Genomic DNA, 14,622 nt, shown 5'->3' on the forward strand with positions numbered 1-14,622 from the left:
ACTGTTTCCTTTCGGAGCCACATTCTATAAGGTTTTAACTCACCTGACTATAAATACAGGCATATCTTCACCCAACTACATGCTAGAAAAAAAAAAACCCTTTATCATTTATGTTATAGTATTATCACATATTTTATACATCTATACATGCATATTAATGTGCGGCATGAATCAGTATATACTAAATCATATATACTGTTACTGTATGTGGAACTTTATAGTATTTGAGTGAGCAGTTTTGACTATATGAGATTTTTACCGATTCAGTCATATATAATGCTAAAGGTGCATCTTGAAAGTATTTTACACTTTTCAAAGCCCTCTAGGGGGAAATAATCCATTTACTATTTTTTCATGAACTGAGAAGGCATGTCAGAGAGCAGAAAGGAGCTTTAGCAGCCGGCTAGTGACTGCCAAATTCCAATCTCACCCCTTCACTTTACAATAAACTGAGGCCCAGAGCAGGGGAGACTTCGCTGAGGGACACCCAAGTTGCTGGGGAGGACCTGGGGTTAGAACTCAGCTCTTTGTCGTCCACCCACTGCCCAGCACGGAGCCCCCAACCGTTTGTACACTCCCAGAGGCAGAGGCAGAGGGCCAGAGGCCCACGCCCTTCATAGGACCTCCGTGGGGGAGGGCAGGCCGTGGTTATCATCACCAATTTAGCTGGGGGCACACCATCAGGAGGGAGCACCTCCGACCTTGGCTTTTTCTCGCCCTGGGGCACCACCCAGCTCCGCAGAAGAATTCCGCACGCACCCAGAAGGCCGGGGACCTCAGTGGTGTCCCATGGGGTGCGCCAGGTCCTCCTCCCCAGCACCCCGCGGCCCGTTCCCGGACAAGAACTGCCTCCTACCTCGTCGGGTTCCCAGCGGCTGACTCTGGCGTGCGCAGCCTCCCCGTCGCTATGGCAACCAACCGCCTAACATTCTAGAGTCCTACCTCAGCCCGCCTCTTGAGTAACTAGCCAATGGTTTCCTCTGTTTCTTTAAGGTGAAAAGTTGTTGGCCAATCGCCAGAGGCGTTTCAAAAAAAAAAAAAAAAACCCCGCAGGGAGTTTGCCAGAATTTTAAGGGTTCAGGTTAATAAGTCAGGATGGGTTGGGAAATTTAATAGGGGATTTTCTAAGTGATCCCTCAAATGTCTTGTGATAGACCAAGAGCCTTAGAATGTTACCTACCCAGAAATCTTAGTTAAAAGAATAAACCTAAGACAACATTCCTCCAAGCCCTATGTATAAAAGAAAAAAGATTGCTATGGACAACGATCCAATGGCAGACAGACGTATAGTGTTCCTTGAGCCCCTCTTTACAAGCTTCAGAACAGTCCCTGTGATCTTGTCACCCGCCAGCTCAGAACCCTCAATGGCCCCCCCTTAAATTTAGGATGAAATCCAAAGGTTTTATTAAGCCGTCCCTGGCCGGGTCCTCTGATTGCGGCTCCTACCGCCCACGCCCCAGAAAAATCTTGCTCGAGTCACGCTTTCCTATGGGCAGTTCCTACGAAATGCCAACCTCGTTCTGCTCTCTGGTGTTCCCTCTGAGTCTCTCTGCCTCCAGATCTGAACCAAATCTGGCTACTTTCTCCTTCTTGAGGGTCTCTGCCCAAATGCCATTTCTTCATCTGTAAAATGGGCATGAGCTCCACGTCCCTCTCAGGGGGTTGTTGCGAGGATCTGAAATGAGATGCATATGTGAAGAAGTGTAAGCTCCATGCACGTGTTGATTACATTTATTGCCTTCTGTACTTACGGTTGTACATTACAAGTGCTAGGCTCACTGGAGGACCTTAAGCATTGCGGAGCTGCGGACGCGCTGGGAGCGTCGGTATATAGCTCAGCCAACAGGTGTTAGGGGAGGGCCCGCAAAGGAAGATGTATATGGCCCCCAGTACTAAGGAAGGCTTTTGGGGTAGCCGGGTCTCGAGGGATGTGAAGGATTTGAATAGATGGTGAGAGCATAAAGTGCAGCAACAGCAGGAGCAAAGCCCAGGAGGCAGCGCTCCTGGCAGGCTGACCACCTGTCGGGCAGAGGGAGGTGAGCAGTCACCTGAGCTCTCCGGAGAGCGAGAGCGGGGTTTGTTCCAACGTTCTTGGTGCGGCCGCTAGAGGGGACCCCCTGCAAGTGAGCGCGAAGCTGGAGGAGGGCGCCGCCTCCCCAAGTCTCTCCCCCTACGCTTCAAGCAAGCTTTGAGGCACAGCCAATAGCCGGGGGCTGTCCCGCCCATCCCTTCCTCGCAGCCACTCGCCTGCACGAAGTCGCCGCTAGCCTCTGACTGGCAGGCGTCCTGGCAAATCACATCGCGGCCTTTGAAAGCAAAACACTGCAGCACCCTGGCCGCTCTTGAGTTGGGGAAGGAATTAAGGAGGCTGTGCCTCCGGGTTGCGCGAAGAGTCCAAGTCATTTCTCAGAAACCTCCGATAGGTGGTCCTTAGAGAAAACGCCGCAGGTGAGTAGTGATTAAGCCTGGGGGGGGGGGGGGGAGACTTGAAATCAGCCTTTGTTTTTTTCAGGAAAGGGAATGCATTTGGAATCATCTAACGCCCCCTAGTACAAATACCCTTCCTTCTTGCTGTCATCAGCCTTGCAGGTCTGGGTCTCGCTGCCTCGGAATGCTTTTTTCCCCCATTTTTGCAGGGGGCATGGGTTTGCCTTAATATAGATGATGGCAGGCTTTACCAAATCAGGAAGTGAAATGCGGTAACTTTGCCAAAATTATCCCTCTACACGCCGGCTCGGGCTTCCTGGCAGTAGCAGATGGTGGAGTTAGCAGGTGGAATGAGGGGAGGTATTCTTGATGTATACTGGCTGCTGGAAGTTGTAGTTTCCTGCTCAATGGGAGGGCAATGAAGAGTGTAACCCTTTAGTGAGCCAAAGCCCAGGAAAGGGAAAGGGCTTGGCGTAACTGGCACTCAACAAGCCGGAAGGCGAATCGTCAGGTGGTGGAAAAGAGCGTATTTTATTTATTTTTTTCAGATAAAGCCAAATCCTAATGCAAACTCTACTCTTAGCAGCCATGACCTATGGTCCTGTCATCTGTCTGACCTGCTCTGTGGGTTGGTGAAATAATTCATTGAGATAAGGGGTGGGGGGGGGGGGAGGAATGGAAGCAAGCACCTAGAATTATCTTTCCTTTCTTGAGTCAGTGACCCTGTGCTCACCGCTGGCTGTGACGGCCTCAAAATTAAGGGGTGGCTGGGAACACAGAGTTGGCCACTTGCCTCTTGGGCATATGTTAGTCCTGGAAAAGTGCTTTGAAGGCAGAAAAGGAGAATCATCCAGGCAAAGAATGTGCGCCTTACAAGGGAGGGCAATTGGCAAAGAGTTCCTCCAGAGCTTTTATTTTCTTTTTTGAATGTTTATTTATTTATGAGAGAGAGCATGTGAGCAGGGGAGGGGCAGAGAGAGAGGGAGACAGAATCCCAAGCAGGCTCCGCACTGTCAGTGCAGAGCCAGGTTCAGGGCTGGAACCCTCGAACTGTGAGATCATGACCTGAGCCAAAATCCAGTCAGATGCTTAACCTATTGAGCTACTCAAGCAGCACCCCCCATCCGAGGCCTTTAGTCTAGACTCCTCCCGAGCTGAGGGAGAGTTTCCTGTCTTTGCAGGTGATGCCTCAGAGGCCTGAGCGTTTCTGAGGCAGAGAGAAGAGCTGCTTTTTAAAAGCGAATTAAATGACAGTCACAACACCACCACAAACAAAAACAAACACCTGAACAAAGTAGCTGGTCCAAAGAAGGTTAGGAGGCCTAGGTTTCCATCACCCCATTGGCATGTCCCCAAGGCCTGTTTGCTTTCTCTGACATCCTGTGGGCGGGGCTGGGTGCAGCAGTTGTATCTCTGGAGTTGTGGTTGATGAGGCCTGAGTAAGCCATTCCATTCTTGATTGCAAACTGCATCAGGTGCTTAACAGGCCTGCCTTTAGCCAGTCAGGAGGTATAGATGGAGGTCACCATGCCAGGCCCCGGGCCGGATCTTGGCAAGGGATGAACAGGGGATTCAGCAAACGCCTTCCCAGAGTTTGTGCCCCAGTGCCTCTCCAGCTCCAGCTTGAAAGCCTCTAAGGGTCTCTCGGAGGTCTGTCCCTGGGCCACTCTTCCTTCCTAAGGCTACTATATTCAAAACATGAAAATACATAAATTTAACCCAATAATGCTTTTCACCCACACATGAAAGTATCGTGAAGAATAATTATGCTTTTCACAAGATTGCAAATACTTTACAGTCAGGGAGGTTTGATTATGGGATGTGAGTTATAAAATTGATGAGTGTACCCTGTACGTATTGTATATATATGGCATGTATATGTATGTAATTAAGGTATTGACTATATACTGAATGTGTAACCTCATCTGGAGATAGCAACAAGGATTTAATTTTGAGGCCCTTCAACAAAGTGAGACCTGGGCTAAATGGTCTTCGTGGCTGCCCCTGTGCCAAGCCCTGCGTCTCGTGTCTCCTAGATGCTGGTCGCAGTGTTAGCCCTGTGACATATGACTCCTACCAGGAACCAGCATTCCTGGGGAGAGGGCTAGATAACAGAAGGAACTGGAAGTCACAGGACAAAGAGCAACTTTGTCCTCAAGCCTGAAGCCTTGAGGCATAGCAGAGGCTGTGTCTGTTTGGCATATAGTAAGCCCTCAATAAATGTAGCATGAATGCATGAAAGAAAGGAATATTTGTGGGTAAATTAAATAATTAAACTGATAAGAATAAAATTAATAATAGCTGCCATCCATTGGCCATTTGTTATGCATAGCATTTTACATGCATTATCTCATCAAATTCTCACAACAGCCCTGTGGGGGTAGAAATGTTATTATCTGATTATCTGTATTTTCCAGCAGAGAAAACTGCCTGGAAAGTTAAATGACTTGGCCAAGGCAAACAGGTAGCATATAACAGATCAAAAGCTATTTATAACATTTTTTAAATTGAAATGAGCATAGACTTTGCAGTAGAATCCAAATTTGTATGATTGATTTTTTTTTTCTTTTCTACTATAAGAAGACTTCAAAGAAACCCTTAGCGTTGTGGTAAGGTGTTTTTGGCCAGGCCTTCCAGAACCCTAGGACCATACTTCCATCTTTCTTCTCCATTTGGTAGAAAAGCTTGACATGCATTGAAAATATCAGTCCGATAAAGTCAACGGGAATTACTGTCATTGACGATCTTACTTGAAGCCACATTATTACCCCCACTTTACAGATGAGGCACCTGAGTCTCCCAGAGGTGGTATGATCCGGTCACACAGGTCTTCTCCCAGGGTCCAGTGTTACCTCACCTGTGCTAGGCTGACTTTCGGGTAGCAGCCCAGTTCTTCCACCATTCGTGAAGATAGCTTTTCTTCTCGTTCTTTCATTCCGATATCGAACACAGGTGGTTCCTTTATTATGACAGCAGGATATTTTTTGGAGGCCTGGAGAGGCAGACAAGACAGTCTTCTACTTCTCCTGTAGGGGAGCCTATGGAAAAGGTAGGATTTCAGTTAGGATATGATGGGAAGAAGGAAGCCGGGGGGGGAGCAAAAAGGCGATTAGAAAAAAAAAAAAATTTTAACTGTTTAATTATTTTTTTTAATGTTTATTTATTTTTGAGAGGGAAAGAGAGAGCGAGCACAAGTGGGGTCGGGGCAGAGAAAGAGGGGGACAGAGTATCCAAAGTGGGTTGTGCACTGACAACAGAGAGCCCCATGTGGGGCTCAAGCTCTTAAACTGTGAGATCATGACCTGAGCCGAAGTCGGACGCATAACCCACTGAGCCACCCAGATGCCCCTAATTATTTTTGAGAGAGAGAAAGAATCCCAAGCAGGCTCCATGCTGTCAGTGCAGAGCCTAACGTGGGGCTCGATCCCATGAACCTTGAGATCACGACCTGAGCCGAAGTCAAGAGTCAAACACTTGGGGAGCCTGGGTGGCTCAGTTGGCAAAGCGCCTGACTTCGGCTCAGGTCGTGATCTCATGGTCGGTGAGTTCGAGCCCCGCGTCAGGCTCTGGGCTGACAGCTCAGCGCCTGGGCCTCCTTTGGATTCTGTGTCTCCCTCTCTCTCTCTGCTCCTCCCCTACTCACACTCTGTCTCTCTCTCAAAAATAAACATTAAAAAAAAATATTCTAAAAGAGTCAGATGCTTAACCAACTGAGCCACCAGGTGCCCTGAGGAAATGTAATTTTTAAGGGCCAGGGAAAAAGGTTTTGAGGTAGATGAGTCATGTCTTTATTATTATTTATTTATTTTTATTATTTTTTTAATGTTTGTTTATTTTTTAAATTTTTTTTTTACCTTTTATTTATTTTTGAGAGAGAGAGAGAGAGAGAGAGAGAGAGAGAGACAGAGCACAAGTGGGGGAGGGCCAGAGAGAGGGAGACACAGAATCTGAAGCAGGCTCCAGGCTCCCAGCTGTCAGCACAGAGCCTGATGCGGGACTTGAACCCAGGAACCGTGAGATCATGACCTGAGCTGAAATCGGACGCTCAACGGACTGAGCCACCCAGGCGCCCCTTTAATGTTTATTTTTGAGAGAGAGAGAGACAGAACGTGAGCAGGGGAGGCACAGAGAGAGAGGGAGACACAGAATCCGAAACAGTCTCCAGGCTCCAAGCTGTCAGCACAGAGCCCGGCCAGGGGCTGGAACTCACAAACCGTGAGACCCTGACCTGAGCTGAAGTCAGCTCCTTAATCCCCTGAGCCACCCAGGCATCCTGAGCCATGTCTTTATTCGGGGAGGCCAAAGGCATGATATAATTTTGTAAATGACTTCACTTCTCATGACGGCTTGTGTTTTGTCCTCAAAGTATATCTCCCCTTGGGTGATCGAGCTGGGCTCACTGTACTTGCATTCTTCATGTTCCTCCCCACCACCCTAGGGCGCCGCCAGGATAAGGAATCGCACCCTCGCCTGCCTGCTTGGGAGAGACAGAACCTGGCACTTCTCGGGGTGAAGGTGAGGGAGAGGCTGTAAATCAGCCAGAAGAGCCTCGAAGTCCTCCAACGGCCCCGTGAAAGGAGGTGACCCCCGCCAGGAGAGATGGTCTCCGGGTCCGGCCCCGCCTAGCGGCAGCTCCAGCTTCCCAGGGAATGTTCCACTAGCGCCATGGACCGAGCCCGCGGTGCGGCCCTGCAGCTGCGCCCGCTCCCACCCACAAGCAGCGCAGACCCCGGCGGCAGCGAGGCTTCCTTCTCCTACAAGGCAAGAGCTTTCTTTCTGGTTTTGAAATGCGGTGTTTTTCTAACCCGAGAGTAACACAGCATAGCCCTGGCTCACACGTATTTCCGGGGTCTGCGTGCCTGTTAGCGGCAGAAACAGGCACAAATGTAGGAGAACGGGTAATCCAGAAGAAAGAAACACTCATTGAAGTACATAAAGACAGGGGGTTAGAGAAAAACATAAAAAGAGAAAGAGAAATATTTTTTAAAAATGTTTAAGGTTTACTTATTTTTGAGAGAGAGAGAGAGAGAGAGAGACAGAGCATGAGTGGGGGAGGGGCAGAGAGAGAGGAAGACCTAGCATCCGAAGCAGGCTCCAGGCTCCGAGCTGTCAGCACAGAGCCGGACGCGGGGCTCGAACTCACAGACCGTGAGATCGTGACCTGAGCCGAAGTCAGGCACTTCAGGGACTGAGCCACCCAGGCACCCCGAGAAATATTTTTAAAGGGAGGTATTCCCACTTAGAAGATTTGTTTGTTTGTTTTAAATCACCTACTCTATTACTCAGAGACAAGCCTTGTTCATATTTCTCCTTCCTGTCTTTTTTTGGTGTTACGCTTTTGGGATCAGACTGCACAGAAAGTTTCGTATCTTGGTTGTTTCACGTAGCCCTATTTGTGGGTTATTTCCCCGTGTCATTGAGTCGTGATTTAACGCATACTTTTTGAACGGATTGCCCAGTAATCTGTTGAGCTGCTCTATCAAAACTTTCTGGACACATCCCCTACTGTTAGATGTTCAGGTTGTTTCTACCGCGGGGTGAGTGTAAACAGGGCTGCAGTGAGCATCCCAGAGTGCTGCTTGCGTCCCTGCTGTCTCTAAGAATTGGCTAGCCCTGGGAGAGGTGGTCTCTGCCGGGTGAGTGAGGCCACAAATGCCAGAGCATCAAGAACAGAGAACACAAGAAAATACAGTTAATGCAGTTGGCTGTGATGAATGTGTGCCAAACAAACAGATACAGAATCTAAGAAAACACAGAACACTCTCCCAGGTGAGATTTCTAATAAGTTTCCATTTCAATTACAAATTAACTCTGTTACTTATTGTAAAAGTACCTTCCGGGTGCCGGAGCAAAGGTAAATCAATCATGGTGACTCTACCAACAAGCTTAGGAGTTGAGGTGGGAGACGGGCACATGCACAGTTATGAGCGAACTGAAGTTCCGGGGGGGGGGGGGGGGATCAAGGGAAAGAAGACGCGTCCTCGAATCCCTATTCTGCTCCTTCCCATCTAAGTGCCCTTGGACATATGGCTTAGCCCCTCAGAGCTTCTCTTATGGGTAGAATGGTGGTAGTGATCCCTCCCTCCATCCCTCCTCCCTCCAGCCATGTGGATCAATGAAAAAGCACCTAGCCCACGCAGGAGGCACGCGGGAGGTGCTTGACTCACGAGTGCCTGGGGTTTACAAAGAGGAACAGAGGCAGGTGCCCAAAGCGGAGGAGCGTGTAGTTAATTGTGCCTAGGGAGAGAGACAAAAGGGAAAACTATTATAATAAGACTACAAGGCAGCTCCTGCCACCAGAGGTAAGAAGGGCAAGAAGATTAGAACAAATTGGAACTCCTCCCCCGCCTTTGACAGAGGGAAGACCCGATTGGCCAGTTTGGGTCAGGTGTCTACCCTGGTCCAATCTGTGCTGGGCAGGTGGGTGGAGTCTCACACAGCAGACAGGTTTCTGGGGCTCCCTCCTTGTACGCGGCTCTCGGAGAAAAGTGGTTATGTGGGCTGGGCAGGCTGCCCCCAAATCATCTCTTATATTTGGGGCAAGGAAAACGTTAAGAGGGCCCAAGTGCAACTTTATCAATGAGGTGAAGTTAGGAGCACGCCGTTTGAATTGCAGCGCTGCTCTCTGCCCTGGTTGTTGGGGCGGGGGGGGCGGGCCCCGTTCTGTGAAAGGGAGCCCAAGAGGCCAGCTGCCCAGAAGGCAGCATCGCAAGGGGTTGCCGGCACTGGAGGCTTGGCCTCAGCCTGGAAGCGTCAGGCCTCAGTTTCTTGTGTTTAGCGAATAGGCTTTCAGCGGAGCACCTGCTCTCCCTGCCTGTGTGGGGTGGGCGGGGCTGTATAAACCATTGAGCTCTCTCTTCCCTGAAGGAGTTTGCAGTCTGGGAGGGAGGTGGGGGGAAGCTATTTTTATCAGTGCCTTAGCCTTCAGGACATTTTTGATGCAAAAGTAGAGCTAGGAGGGGTGTTACCAGCATGGCCTTTAGACTCAGAGAGACCTGTCTTCAAGGCCCAGCTCTCTCACTGTCTGTCATTGTAACTTGGGGGAAAGGCATGCAACTTCTCTGCCGGTCAGTTTTAAATCCACCCTACATGGCGGTTGCGACCATGACCTGAACTTACAGGTGTAGGAAACTCCCCTGTCTCTACTGATAGAAATCCTACGTATTCTTCCAGCTCCAGCTCAGGTATCACCTGTGGCAGTTTTCCTGACAGGAAAATAGAGGTCCTTTATCACACTTCCATAGCCCGTTCCCAGTTCCTGTAGTAATCATCACGATCATAGCAGCAGCTAACTTGGGTTGACTGTTTACTGTATGACAGGGACTGTGCTAATCCTTACCGGGCCCCTCAAGGTAGGTATTATTACAATCCCCTTTTACGTATTAGGAAACTGGCACAGAGCGGTTAATTAACTTGCCCAAGGACACACAGTCAGTAGGTAGTAAAGCTGGGATTCGAATTGAGTGTGTGCATTGCCAAGGCCCTTGCTTTTATCCATGGCTCCCTGCTGCCTGCATTGGGCCCACCACTCTGCCAGGCCCCTTCTCTCCCTGACACCGGTTAGTAAGTATTGAAATGGCAATCCTGGGGAAGATAATGCCTCCCCTGCTGGAGAAGGTAAGCATCAGGGAGCTGGCCTGAAGCCAGGTTACAGAAGTAGCAGAGCCTGGAGAGCCAGGCAGCTGCCTCTCTTGTATTTGAATATGAGTAACCCTCAGAGCAAGCCAGAATGCAATTCATACTGAATTGTTGGCAGTTTTAAGCCCAAGGGATTGTGGGAGGTGAGTTTAAATAGCAAGTAATGACTGGTCTTGTCACCGTGATATTTAAATAGAGGCTCTTGTTGGCAGATGTAAAGCAGATGTTAGAACGGGAGATCTGAGCTGAGGTTTCACTCGGCAAGGTTTCCTACCCCTGGGACCTTTGGCTGCTTTTCTGGAAACCGTTCGCTTTTTTCCCAGAGTCGTAGCTGGCGCCAAAAAGGTCCTTAGAGCTATTGCTAAGAATAGTGATAATTTAAAAAAAATGACAAAAAATAATGATAGTAACAAGCTAGAATTGTTTTAGTACTTTTTTATGTGCCAGGTGATGTTTCAACATGTACGTTATTTCATGTAACATGACATTCCCAACATGTATGTTATTTCATGTAACATGACAATCCCATGAGGGTTTACAGTCCTCCATGTTTCAGAGGGGAAGCCAAAGCTCAGAGAGTTAAGGTAATTCCCCTGAAGTCATACAGCAGTAAGTGGCATAGGCAGGACCCAGCCCAGGACTTCTGGTCTTCAAAATCCACACAGGGAAGCTGAAGCAGAGAGAGAAGTGACCTTGATTTTGCTGCCCCACCCTTGACATTGAGGTCTGTTGAAGCCACGCCAAGAAAGCAGCTGAGTCTGAAACCTTGCTGCCTGCTTGTAGTGTGGCCCTCACCCTCCTTCCCTCTCCAGCAGCCCTTCCCATTCAGAGGCTGCACTGTGAGTACACGGACCAAAAGTCCTGGCTTGTGCCTCACGGCCACGTATATTAATAGAGCCCCCTTTCGTTTTCAAAGCGTCCCAGTTGGGTCGACCTGTGTCCTCAATATAAGGTTCCTGATAGTTGGGAGGCCTCACTACTTCCTCACCTGTATATATGGGACCAAAGTGCTGGGGACACCTGTTAAGGTCCGGCCCTGCCGCTTGCTCACTCTGACTTTGGCCATGTCTTGGTCTTTCTCGGGCAGTTGAAATTCTCCACTGGCAGGAGCCCCCATGGAGGTATTTGCCTCCAAATGAGGCTGGCCCTTGCCTCTTTCCTCCCTTCTCTTCCACCTCAGTGGACTCTGCCCAATGAAGTCGAGAGCCAGTTGGGAGCCAATTAGGTGTTGCCTCAGCGGCATCGTCCCCATCTGACATCGCGGGCGGAGGAACTCAGGATCCAAAGATATGGCAGGTGAAGATGCTGGCCTGAGGCCACCACCAGGCAGTTCTCCCAACCTGCCCCTCAGTGGGGTGGGAACCTTTTAGTCTTGAGACAGAGTCACGGAGTCCAAGGTCAAATCCCTGTTCTGGGTTAGCCATCCACGTGGACTTGTTGAACACTTCCCCCTTTAAAATGACTTCTGTGAACACACCTGGTGTGGTTCCTCTGCAAAAAGAGGAAGTCGGTGAAGCCACCCAGGCCCCACCCCTCGTTCTCTCCCTACCAGCAGACCCAGACACCCCCATTTTGCAGTTTTCCAGCTCTGAGGTTTGGAGGCGGAGCTTAACGTCAGGAGTTCTGCCGGTTGTCACCTCGACTCTGAATCGCCTCTCGCCACACACTTGAGGGCTGCTAATAGGTGTACGTTCAAACTGTGTAACCCCTGGGCCGGTGGCATCGCCTTTGCCTGACTTTCAGTGCTCACAAAATTGAATCAAGCACCACTTCACAAGGGCTTGGGGCATAATTAACGTTGATGAAGCCCTTTGAAATGCCTGGATGAAAGGGCATTTAATTATATTGCGCTGTTACTAACCAGGTCTGTCTGTAGCCAGTTATTATGCGTGGAGATTGATATACTTGTGGAAATGGCTTTTAAAAGAAACCCCAGCTGCCTGTGTCACTAGTGGGAATGTAGCACTCCCGAGGCAGGGTTGTCTTTTTTTCCTAATTTACCTGGGCCGCCTTTGAAGGGCACCTCAGAGAACGCAGTGGGAGACAGCCCGGAGGAATAGTGACCGTCGGGAGACTGGAAGTCAGACCCGGAGCGACACAGAGCCTCCCGTCCCCACCTCTGCCAAGTTGTTACATTTCTTTGGGCCTTACTTTGTTCACGTGTAAAGTCCTTCCAACCCGTGTGCCGAACCTAGGACTCCTGACAGTACACACTTCGTAGGTGGGTTATGGCCCAAAGGCAACGCATGGAAAGGGTTTCACGCCACACCTAATGTGTATATATAAAAACACTCCGTAAATACCGTCCTTGATTATCATAGTAACCTTTTAACCTTGTTTTTCTGCTGCTTAGCCTGCTTATAATTTTTTTTTAAGTTTATTTATTTATTCTGAGAGCGAGAGAGGGAGAGGGAGACAGAATCCCAAGCAGGCTCCACACTCAGAGCCTGACATGGGGCTCAAACCCGCAAACCCACGACATCACGACCTGAGCCGAGATCAAGAGTCGGAGCCACCCAGGAGCCCCTACGGTTTTTATTTCTAGGTTTGGGCCCTCACCATCCTCCTCCCCGAAATAGTATTGACTTGTCTACATGGCCACAGGGGCTCATTTCCCTTCTTGATCTCTTTACTTCCACCTGGACAGTTGTTAGCACACTCTTCGGGCAGCCTTGTGGACCTCATCGGCATTGCATCTGAGGACAGCTTAGTCTCTTGCAGTAAAAATAAAATAGCTACCAGTTATAGGTTGAACCATATGAAACTACCATTTTGTATGGGTCCAAGTGGCAAAATAGTGGCATTTTCCTCCAGCTCACCCTAGTTCCAAGTTACCGAGGTAAGTGCTTTCTCCCAACTATCTCAGGAAGTCCACGCACCAGCTCTGAGAGAGGGGCACTGCTGACCCAGCTAGCGAGGAGGTGAAGCAAATCCCCCAGCCCGCCCTTGAACCTGCAGCCGCGTGATCCCCACGTGCCCTCTGAAAAGCCCTCACTGTGGTCTCCGCTTTCTGCACAACTCCCAGAGCCTGGTTCCAGCTCCCCTTTGTCCCCCATAAAGGAAATAAGGCAGCTGTGAGGTGTTGTGGGAGCCAGAACCAGGGTCCTTCTGTCTCCTCTCTGCCCAAAGCAGTCGCTGTAGAATCACTGCCAGTTAACTCTTTGAACCATTAATCATTAGCATAGATGAACTGACTTTCTGCGTCGAGTGCCTGCCTGGCCCCCAGATCTCTGCCTCCTTGAGGATGAGTTCCTTGCTCTGTAGCCTTAATGAGCTACACTTAATGAAGGGCTTCCTCTGGGGTCTTCAGACTTGACCCTCTAAAGAAACACCTTGTGTTTCCTCATTCATTCCTTTGGTTGACATCTAAGACATAAAACTTGTGTCACAAGTTTATATTTGCAAAGTGTGTCGTTTCTAGCACATTTTAATACGAGTATTTTTTTTATAGCCCCTGAGATATAAAGCCCACGTGATATCTACCATCAGCCTTCGGAACAAACTCCTTTTTATTTTATTTTTTTATTTTGAGAGAGAGAGAGAGTGCGCACGCATACGAGTGGGGGAGAGGGAGAGAGGGGAGAGAGAGAGAGAGAGAGGGAGAGAGAGGGAGAGGGAGAGAGGGAGGGAATCTTAAGCAGGCTCCACGCTCGGTGTGGAGCCTGACAGACTCCATCCCCTGACCCTGGGATCGTGACCTGAGCCAAAACCAAGAGTCGGCACTCAACCAACTGAGCCCCCCCAGGAGCCCCTGAAAAAGCTCTTCCTTAGCAGTCGGAAATTTTAAATTTTTTTTTTCAACGTTTATTTATTTTTTGGGGGACAGAGAGAGACAGAGCATGAATGGGGGAGGGGCAGAGAGAGAGGGAGACACAGAATCGGAAACAGGCTCCAGGCTCCGAGCCATCAGCCCAGAGCCTGACGCGGGGCTCGAACTCACGGACCGCGAGATCGTGACCTGGCTGAAGTCGGACGCTTAACCGACTGCGCCACCCAGGCGCCCCAGCAGTCGGAAATTTTTACGTCATTCCTGTTTGTCCCTAACTTTGTATTTTCCCGACCTTTCCCCCACAGAATTTTGTCCCCAAACAGTGTCTGTGTTTTAACACTTAAAAATTATATGGACGCATATCCTACTTGTGTACAAGAAAGGATGTAAAATAGGCGATCGAATTTCGTTTTGTCAATATTTCCTTTGGCATAAGGTTTGTGAAATAACAAAAATTCAACCAAGTAAATTTTGTAGATCTAATTGGCTTTATTAATTGATTCATGAATCAGGCAGCATCACATCCAGCAAGTAGAGGGGAGCTCCAAAGGGCTACAGAAAGGGAAGGGGTTTTAAAAGCAAGACAAGACGGGGCGCCTGGGTGGCGCAGTCGGTTAAGCGTCCGACTTCAGCCAGGTCACGATCTCGCGGTGCGTGAGTTCGAGCCCCGCGTCAGGCTCTGGGCTGATGGCTCGGAGCCTGGAGCCTGTTTCTGATTCTGTGTCTCCCTCTCTCTCTGCCCCTCCCCCCGTTCATGCTCTGTCTCTCTCTGTCCCAAAAAAAATAAA

The 14,622-nt window shown here is 49.4% G+C and overlaps 2 protein-coding genes across 12 annotated transcripts in view; one reads left to right on the plus strand and one right to left on the minus strand.

Annotated features, from left to right (window-relative positions):
• STPG1 (sperm tail PG-rich repeat containing 1) overlaps nucleotides 1-1,622 on the minus strand; it is a 62,473-nt gene extending 60,851 nt beyond the window's left edge. For 4 of the 10 annotated variants that reach the window (XM_040465037.1, XM_040465044.1, XM_040465034.1 and 1 more), the window contains exon 1: nucleotides 857-915. The gene's annotated coding sequence lies outside the window, so the exon portion shown is untranslated. Of the gene's footprint in view, nucleotides 1-43; nucleotides 68-759; nucleotides 787-856; nucleotides 916-1,514 lie in introns of those variants that run through there. The other 6 variants (XM_040465022.1, XM_040464998.1, XM_040464993.1 and 3 more) reach the window with 6 other exon arrangements.
• Nucleotides 1,623-2,313: 691 nt separating this feature from the next.
• The window catches only part of NIPAL3 (NIPA like domain containing 3), a 50,133-nt gene continuing 37,824 nt past the window's right edge, over nucleotides 2,314-14,622 (plus strand). For both annotated transcript variants that reach the window (XM_040465055.1, XM_040465065.1), the window contains exons 1-2: nucleotides 2,314-2,448; nucleotides 6,866-7,188. In XM_040465055.1, the coding sequence (XP_040320989.1) occupies nucleotides 7,093-7,188 (96 nt within the window). In that variant the 5' untranslated portion in view covers nucleotides 2,314-2,448; nucleotides 6,866-7,092. The remainder of the gene's footprint in view (nucleotides 2,449-6,865; nucleotides 7,189-14,622) is intronic.

This window comes from Herpailurus yagouaroundi, unplaced genomic scaffold (assembly GCF_014898765.1).
Source record: "Herpailurus yagouaroundi ecotype Mexico unplaced genomic scaffold, PumYag 77, whole genome shotgun sequence".
In the NCBI taxonomy this organism is placed as follows: Eukaryota; Metazoa; Chordata; class Mammalia; order Carnivora; family Felidae; genus Herpailurus; species Herpailurus yagouaroundi.